The sequence below is a fragment of the Epinephelus lanceolatus genome, chromosome 2 (genome assembly GCF_041903045.1).
Source record: "Epinephelus lanceolatus isolate andai-2023 chromosome 2, ASM4190304v1, whole genome shotgun sequence".
NCBI classification, from domain to species: domain Eukaryota; kingdom Metazoa; phylum Chordata; class Actinopteri; order Perciformes; family Serranidae; genus Epinephelus; species Epinephelus lanceolatus.
The window spans coordinates 14,492,015-14,500,807 of NC_135735.1; the positions used below are offsets into that span (position 1 = coordinate 14,492,015).

An 8,793-nucleotide genomic window follows, 5' to 3' on the forward strand; every position below is an offset into this window, starting at 1 on the left:
CATTGGTGGTCACGTCACATATGTGTGTATTTTAACAGCTCTACATACATACAAATGTGCACATTATGTAAAGGAGCTCTATTATATCTCAACAATTACATGTCTATGGTTTGACCCATCATACTACTTACACAAATAACTCTGTTTCTGTAGCAGAACTGTACTGTGAGAAGTGGTATGTATTATTGGAGTAGCCATACCACAATGTAAAATAATCTACTGCAAGAAAAGTCCTACAGTTAATTGGCAAAAACATATTCTTATGTTATTTTTCTGTTGTTATGAAGCATAATGTCCCTTGTCAGTGTTATATCATTATATATTATTTGATTTTTCTTGCAGAGGTATGTGCATAATGCAGGTTGATCTGTAATAATGCATCACATTTTATAAACATATTACACATCACATGCTTGTGTGTTACTTTATACCACTTTTTTTAAAATATTATAGCACACTGTTTTAAAGTCCATCTGATACAGCCATGTCATGCTGCAACATGAAAAGAGCTGCGGCTGGTGAAACATTCACAGTGTGAACGTTATTCATGTATCTGAGGTGATCCAACAGCGCCATCTTTGGACGGAGACCCGGCTGTTGCTTCTTGCCACCCTGACACACCACCTCCCCACCGCTGCAAAACACAGCACAGGCCGGGCTACTGACTGTCCCTGAATAAGAGCAAGGAAGACCCTCAAGATGTCTGACATGGAGGACGATTTCATGTGCGATGATGAAGAAGATTACGACCTGGTATTTGTTGCTGAAATTATTTATTTTGCGTTTCTATTTTAGCCGTTTGTCCGCTGAGCGCTGACAGTGAAGGGCCCACAGTACGGGCTAGCTAACGTTAACGTTAGCTGTTTAGTTAGCATGGTGGCTAATACTGACAGCGGGTGACTAGCGTTAGCTTCCTAGCTGGCTAACGACAGTTGGCTTTAGCTACCATGCAGTTTGCTTCTATCAATAAACATTAACCATGCTGAACAGCTAACCAATGCTGCATGCGTTGCGCTGTCGTTAGATTCACATTACAGGCATGCAAAGCAAACCGACCGGCTAGTTAGCGAGCTATGTCGTTAGCTAACTTAACGTTAGCTCAAGGCTCATACTTGCAGAATAATATTCAGGGGCAACCTGCTATCCCTACCTTTGTGTTAGCTAGCCTAGGGTTTCTGATATGCTTTGTTAGCAAACGTGTAACTTGTATGTTGTAACTGAATGTTGTTATATGAACTTTGATGTATGTTTAAACTCAGGAATACTCAGAGGACAGTAACTCAGAGCCAAATGTGGACCTGGAGAACCAGTACTACAACTCCAAAGCCTTGAAGGAGGATGATCCCAAAGCAGCACTCAGCAGTTTCCAGAAGGTTGAGTGATACTCCATAAAAACTAACTATTCTCTATAGCTTTCTGCTTGTCTTAGCTATCAAAAAGCACAATATTTACTGGCATATTTTGGTTTTATCATGTATCCAGGTGTTGGAACTTGAAGGAGAGAAAGGAGAATGGGGATTCAAAGCACTGAAACAGATGATCAAAATCAACTTCAAGCTGGTAGGCTCTGCACCATGTTACATCATTTGTTTACACCACACATGAATTGTGTTTGAGTGGTTTTCTGTGTGTTCAAACCTCACAGACCAACTTTCCAGAGATGATGAACAGGTACAAACAGCTCCTTACATACATCAGAAGTGCTGTCACCAGGAACTACTCAGAGAAGTCCATCAACTCAATTCTGGATTACATCTCTACCTCCAAACAGGTATGGGTAGACAATATGAAACAGAGGAAAATCCAGCTGGTAGTTACAAATAGTGTGACCTTGGATCTTGCACTGCAACGTGTTATAAATTTGTCTGAAATGTGTTTCCTGTGTCACTAGATGGACTTGCTACAAGAGTTCTACGAAACCACGTTGGAGGCTTTGAAAGATGCAAAAAATGACAGACTGTGGTTTAAAACTAACACGAAGGTACACAGATTTTCTTCACTGATTCCAGATAGTTTTTATACGTCATTTCCCAGTGAAACAGATGCTCGAACATGCTCTTTTTGTCCCTCTCTACAGTTGGGGAAGCTGTATTTAGAGAGAGAAGAGTATGGAAAACTGCAAAAGATCCTTAGGCAACTTCACCAGTCATGTCAGGTAACTAGATCTTTTTTTTTTTTACTGCATATGGAATAATATGTTTTTTTGGTTTGATAAATATCAGAGGTTTTACGTTGCAGATCTCATTAGATATACAATGGCCACTCAACTTGTTAAGATGATCTGTAAAGAGTGTCAGTATCTCAGTTTATATGACCAAATTATTCTTGTGTTGAAACAGCTCTTTCTCAAACATGTAACCAATGATTTAAAAGTATGCTTTGCAGAATTATCAGTTTTGTAAACATGCTCGCCAGTGAAAGTGAAAGTATAGGTACCTTGTTGCTTCCTTTTTATAAAGCCTGACTGCAGTGTTTTGGTGGTACACACCCATAAACATGCCAAATTGCCGTTAGTGGGCTGTAGCTCATGATTTAGAAGGATTACTTCTGTATGAGTCTATAGGTTGTTTTGTAGGAAAATCCTGCAGTGTATCTTTAATGAAATAGAAATCATGTGTTTTTTTTCCTCATGTATATACAATATACACATATAGAAATTGGTTGCTCTATTTTTTTTCCATCTACAGACAGATGATGGAGAGGATGACCTGAAGAAAGGCACGCAGCTGTTGGAGATCTATGCTCTCGAGATCCAGATGTACACAGCACAGAAAAACAACAAGAAACTGAAAGCCCTGTATGAGCAGTCACTTCACATTAAATCTGCCATTCCTCACCCGCTCATAATGGGAGTTATCCGAGGTACGGTGGCGTACATCTCTCCCCCATTCATAGATAAGCTTTTTGACAAGTGTGACTGTCACTCTATGTACTATCATAACTGTTTGCTGAATGACCTGTGCTTGTTTGCTCCTGACCAGAGTGTGGAGGGAAGATGCATTTGAGAGAGGGTGAGTTTGAGAAAGCTCACACAGACTTCTTTGAGGCCTTTAAAAACTATGACGAGTCCGGAAGCCCAAGAAGGACGACATGCCTGAAGTACCTGGTCCTAGCCAACATGCTGATGAAGTCAGGAATAAACCCTTTTGACTCTCAAGAGGTATGAAAGTAATTGTTACCCTTTGAAATTTTTGCTTTTAATAACAAAACATGTACTGTGTGTAAGAATATAAACCATGAGAGATGCAGACTAGTGGTTGCCACATAATTTGTGAAGTTTAATTTTTGATAAAGCACAGCCAGAATGTCTTTGCAATAATCACAATAATTTGCTCAATGAATTTGGAGTTTTTGTCCTCTATCAGTTGACATTTACTCAAGCTACAGTGTCTGACATAACTTTTCATATTTTTTTTCCAAAGGCCAAACCCTACAAAAATGACCCGGAGATCTTAGCAATGACAAACTTAGTAAGGTAAGCATACAGTGATGTGTTTTTAGTTCTTTGTTTATCTCAAACGTCTTCTTATTATAGTTTTGGCTGTTTTTTCTACCTATTACAACATTTTAATGCACAAATTTTATACTCAGATCCTGCTCCATCACTAAACCTCTGTATGTTATTGTAAGGACTTTTACAAGAGAGGAATGGAGAGATGTTACCAGTCACTAACATGTCACCTGTTATTTTATGCGCAATAATGACTTCTCCAGAATCCCACTTTTTATTTAAGTGCACCGTGTGCGTGTGTGCTTGCCAGAGGTTGTGTTAGATTTTTTTCTTTGTCTGTCATCTTGATGGATATAATTGTAAAAGTTCCATCATAATCTATTATTACCTGTCATTTTTATTTCTTGATAATATTACATATTAAATAGCATTTAATTTTCATTCTTTTAATTTACACAACAAGCGTTTCTAAGCAGGGGTGTAGTGGTATTTGTTCAAGTACTACATTGCAACTATGACACGCGTGCACGCATGATGTGGCTCATTTCAAAGGTTATGTAAACACTGTTGCTATGGTTGAAAGTTGACATACATTAGCTAAATATAACTAAAATGAAAGGATGTTTACTAACTTCACCTTTACTAGTTAACAGTGAGCTATAGACTGAGAAAATTAATTGAAATCACTGTGCCACTCAAAGGCTACCAGCAGCTACCAGCAGCTTATAAGGTGGAATGTTGTCTTGCCTGTTACTCAGTGCATTGTAAACCAGTTAACTTAAACAATACAACAACTTTGACACATCCCTTTGTTGTTATTGTCCCTCTTTCACGATATATGCTTTAGAAATGATTGGATATTACAGCCTTTAAAAGATCTATATGAATTTCAACCACATTATGCGGATTGCAAACATTCTGTTTCCTCACTTTGAGAAAAAAAGGGGCAGTATGTTGTTATCCGGTGTGCTCTACAGCACTACTCCCATTTATAAGGGCATGGGGAGAAAAGACATGCAAAGAAACTTTGGACACTTAGCTACTGTGACATTTTGCAATCATGATATAGCCTACTAATAAGAGTGGCTAAAGCCAGTTAGACAAAGAGGTCATGTAAGATCAAAGACTGAACTAGGCAGTAGCTCATTACTGGCACATGCCACCAATTGGACAGGGGTGTGAATTACTTAAATTGAAAGTAGATCACCATCAGTGTTCTTATCTGTCAAAATGACAAATTGCTTTCAGATTTTTCCATCATTGTTTAAAAATTCAGTCAGTGACTATATATTCGGCTGACGCAACCTCTGGTGCTGGCATGCCCTCAGCATACAGTACATGGTGCACTTGGCTGTGCTTTGTGTCCCTGCATCTTCGTATCACAACAATATTGTTGTGAAATTGTTGGTGGCTGAAACTATAAAAATAGATGAGGAGTGCTGGAAATGAAACACGTTTCCATAATATTTTGAATGTATTGTCATCTCTTGAAACTAGATGCTTTACTGTTTCAGCTGTGGTTGTCATTCCATGTGTTCCAGTTGCATATTAGTTCTAACAGTTTGGTGTTTTCAATGGATGCCTTGTATTTCCTCTTAGTACAAAATTATACGTTACCAACAATAAAGTTCTAGATATCATTTATACCATTTGCCAAAACAATGACGTGTCAACATTAGTGTACATTTCACAGTATTTGTATATAGTATGGAACATGACTATTGTCTTCCCCAAGCCTGCGTTTGCTTCCTTGTTTGCTTTCTTTTGTCCTCATTGTTACATAAACAACTGGCACTTTGTCAGATTCCTCAGGTTCCATGCATAAATGTGACACTTTTATTGCATAAACAAGAAACTAAGGACGCACACCCGAAACTGTAGTAAGAATAGTGTTTACATAAACTCTGATATTTTGAAATGTGTTTGACAGCTATCAGGATGAGAGTCTCAGTGAGGGTCACATTGACACAATATATATATTATAACAACACTGACTGTTTTTCCTTACAGCGCCTACCAGAACAATGACATCACTGAATTTGAGAAAATCTTGAAAACAAATCACAGTAACATAATGGACGACCCCTTCATTAGAGAGCACATAGAGGGTGAGTGGTGAACGTGACTTCAGTCCATGTGTGTGATACATGTGTTGGAATAACATTTTTCTGAAGTGTAGTTAATCGTTAATGTTGTGTTGCAGAGCTCCTGCGGAACATTAGAACTCAAGTACTTATCAAACTCATCAAACCGTACACGAGAATACACATCCCTTTCATTTCTAAGGTAAGTCCACGTGATCGAAACATGTCCGGCACAGTGACTTCAGCTGTTATCTTTCCTCTCTGATCACGTTCTGTTGGAGTATTATTAGGCATTCATTTTGCACTGATGGGCTTGTTACTTTGTCTGGGTCTTTGTAAATGGATTATTTTTTTTAATGGGTCCGTATCAGTCATATCAATTGAGAAAAAAAGATAGATAAAGATATAATTGGAAGAAAGCACAAAGCGATCTTCCAGGTGCAAGTGTCAAAGAAAAAACTGGTGATTTGGTCTCTTTGCAGTGTTAGCAGTTGGTAGCAGAGGCAGAGTTTTAGTGACATACCTTAAAGGTTCTGTATGTGACATTCATAGCATTAATATAGCAGCAAACCACTATTTACTCTGCAGTCTCTCTTTGTATTGGCAAGTTTCTCTGTGGTTTGTTGTGGTAAGCCAGTTTGGCTACATCTGCATATCAGTGCATGTGGGTATCCTACCGACTAGCTCATTGCGTTGGCTTTGCACTGCACTCACAGGGCAGATAGGCTGATATCGGGATGGCATAGCAACCCACCCTCCAGCTCCCCTCGATTAACACTGTTAACTCCATCAGCTCTGTTGCCGTTGTTAACCACAGTTTATCAATTTAGCACCGTTAGCAGCTAGCTGCCGGGTCAGCCACCTCAATGTTGAGACCCATGTCAGACAACTCATAGCTTTGAATAGAGTTTACCGAGGTTTTTTCGTGTTAATTATTTTCTACAGTAGCTTTCTTCTAAATTAGTTTTCCACACTAGTATTGCTATTTTTTTATCACTATAATTTTTCAGCTGTGCGGATTTACAAAGCAAAGTTGAGGGTGTATCTTAGACGAAAATAACAACAAGAGGAGTTTAAGTATTGAATTAAGGAAGTAATGATTGTATTTCTTGGGTTAATCTCCCCGTACATGTGACTGGCATGGATGGTATTCTGTTAATGCTTTTTCAACACATTCTCTGTATTTGTTCATTTATTTACTTATTAGTTTATATACTTGCATTATAGATTATATGCACAGGTCTTTTGCAACGCAATATGTAGTCTGTGTATGTAGTGTGTTCTGCACTTCCTTGTTGACACACTTCTTTACAGATAAGGTTGAATCTTGCCTGTTCTCTTTGTGTTTCAGGAGCTCAACATTGATGTGTGTGATGTGGAGAGTTTGCTGGTGCAGTGCATCTTGGATAAGTAAGTTTCTCCCTCATGTGCCTGCCGAGAAGTCAAAGAAAAAAATAGCTCCCTTCCTGTAAACGGTTGTTGTTCCTCATAGTTTGCATCCTTTGACGTTAAGAGAGTCAGGTGTTATGAATCGACAGTTTCACTATCTTCTTGTACTAAATTAATCTGCTATTTACAGCTTCACGTCCCAGCTGTTCTGGTTCTCTGATGTAAATGACTTTCACTAGGAGGTGAAAACACCAAATAATCTCATCAAAGCTGTTCAGTAAAAATGTTTAAACCAGTAATGTTGATTTTTTTTTTTCATAGTTGCCATCGTGCTCTGATATGTTGCTTGTTAGTGTGTTATGCAAGTGTTTTTTAATTAATGGCACTCATTTTGGAAGCATAAGCAACTGGAAAGACAAAAAATATTTTTTATAGTGGACTCTTTAAGATTATTTGGGGGATTTTATATCTAGGCTATCTCATTCATTGTCATTCATTGTCTTAACTACATTATCCCAGAGTTAACAGCCAGATCAAATATGCTATTGTATCTACAAGAAGATTGAGAACTGTTGAATTGGCATTTTAAAGCCCTAACTTTTCAAAACTACACAAATAATATAGCCATTAAATTCTATTTTCAGATCCTAAACAACTCCAATCCTACACTTAATGCTCTTCTCCCAAGTCACAACACAAGACAGCAACACGTCACTTGATCAGTTTCGCATGCACTTAATCCTGTACTGCCTTACAAAAACGGTTAGGGTCAGAGATCATGTTGTCACACTTATGCTGAGATCTGGAACAAGATCCCATACTACATGAAAGCAATAACCTCTATTACACATTTCAAACACACATATAAACACTCTGATGGAAGGACAGATGTGCAGCCACTGATTTAAATCCCATGTCCTATTTTACTAACTCCACTTCAGTCCGCTACTCTGCAATGTCTATGTAGCTGCCTACGGTTAGATGTTTTGCCTCTGCTGATTTTTAGTTTTTATTTTGCATTGTAATGTGTTTTGTTGCATAACAGGAACCTGCTGAAAACCAGTTTTTAGCTGAGTCAGGCCAGTTTTAACTGTTAAACACAATGTTAGTTTTCATCCCTTTCCTGTATAAATATATAAATGAAATGAAAAGCTTAATTGTAAGAGCTTTACTAAACTGTGTGGAGAATATTCTGATAATGCAACATGTGTGGCTTCTCTGCTTACTTTCTTTCTTTCTTTTTCTCAGCACAATCCACGGCCGAATTGACCAAGTCAATCAGCTACTAGAACTGGACTACCAGAAGAGAGGAGGGGCTCGCTACACAGCTTTAGACAAATGGACAAATCAGCTGAACTCTCTCAACCAAGCCATTGTCAGCAAGCTCACATGATGGCATGTAAACTCAAGAGACAAGGAAAATGGCATGTTCAAATACATCCATAAAGTATGCTACTGTGCTTCTTCAAGTAAATCCTCTGAGACAAGATGCACAGCACAACTTTTGAGAATGCCACCATCAATTTCAAGAAGACTTCAGGAACCCCAAGAACGTGTTCAAAGTGTGTTGTGTTGTCGTGATGAGAGGAAATCACCAACACTTATTTTTGTTTTTCGTGCTCCCAATTGGCAGATCCTTCCATGTGCAACACACAAATGCTTCAGTTGTTTAAAAAAAGTCCAAATGTGTATGAAAACCTGTACACAGTATTTTAATGTATACTGTTGCCTGTTGGTAATAAACGGATTTCTCTCAGCACTAAAAGGATTCAACTGCCTTTGACTAGCAACTGTTTTAACTCTGTGACTGGCGGGTAGGAGTTGAATAAAACATTTTAACTGTCATAATGAAGACAAATAGAAATCTTT

At 38.2% G+C, this 8,793-nt stretch overlaps 1 protein-coding gene across 1 annotated transcript; it reads left to right on the forward strand.

The window, feature by feature from the left end:
- Window positions 1-593: 593 nt before the first annotated feature.
- cops2 (COP9 signalosome subunit 2) lies at window positions 594-8,689 on the forward strand. The gene is made up of 13 exons (XM_033624951.2): window positions 594-753; window positions 1,260-1,373; window positions 1,483-1,560; window positions 1,646-1,771; window positions 1,892-1,981; window positions 2,078-2,155; window positions 2,688-2,862; window positions 2,982-3,160; window positions 3,423-3,475; window positions 5,462-5,559; window positions 5,655-5,737; window positions 6,887-6,945; window positions 8,173-8,689. The coding sequence occupies exons 1-13, from the start codon at window positions 700-702 to the stop codon at window positions 8,315-8,317; spliced, it is 1,332 nt and encodes a 443-aa protein (XP_033480842.1). The 5' UTR covers window positions 594-699; the 3' UTR covers window positions 8,318-8,689.
- The last annotated feature ends 104 nt before the right edge of the window (window positions 8,690-8,793 follow it).

Bases quoted from the DNA above. Each gene is read 5' to 3' on its own strand.
- cops2 (XM_033624951.2), top strand. From the start codon at position 700: ATGTCTGACATGGAGGACGATTTCATGTGCGATGATGAAGAAGATTAC. The intron at 1,374-1,482 runs GTTGAGTGATAC...TCATGTATCCAG, and splicing joins CACTCAGCAGTTTCCAGAAG to GTGTTGGAACTTGAAGGAGA. The intron at 5,560-5,654 runs GTGAGTGGTGAA...GTTGTGTTGCAG, and splicing joins CATTAGAGAGCACATAGAGG to AGCTCCTGCGGAACATTAGA.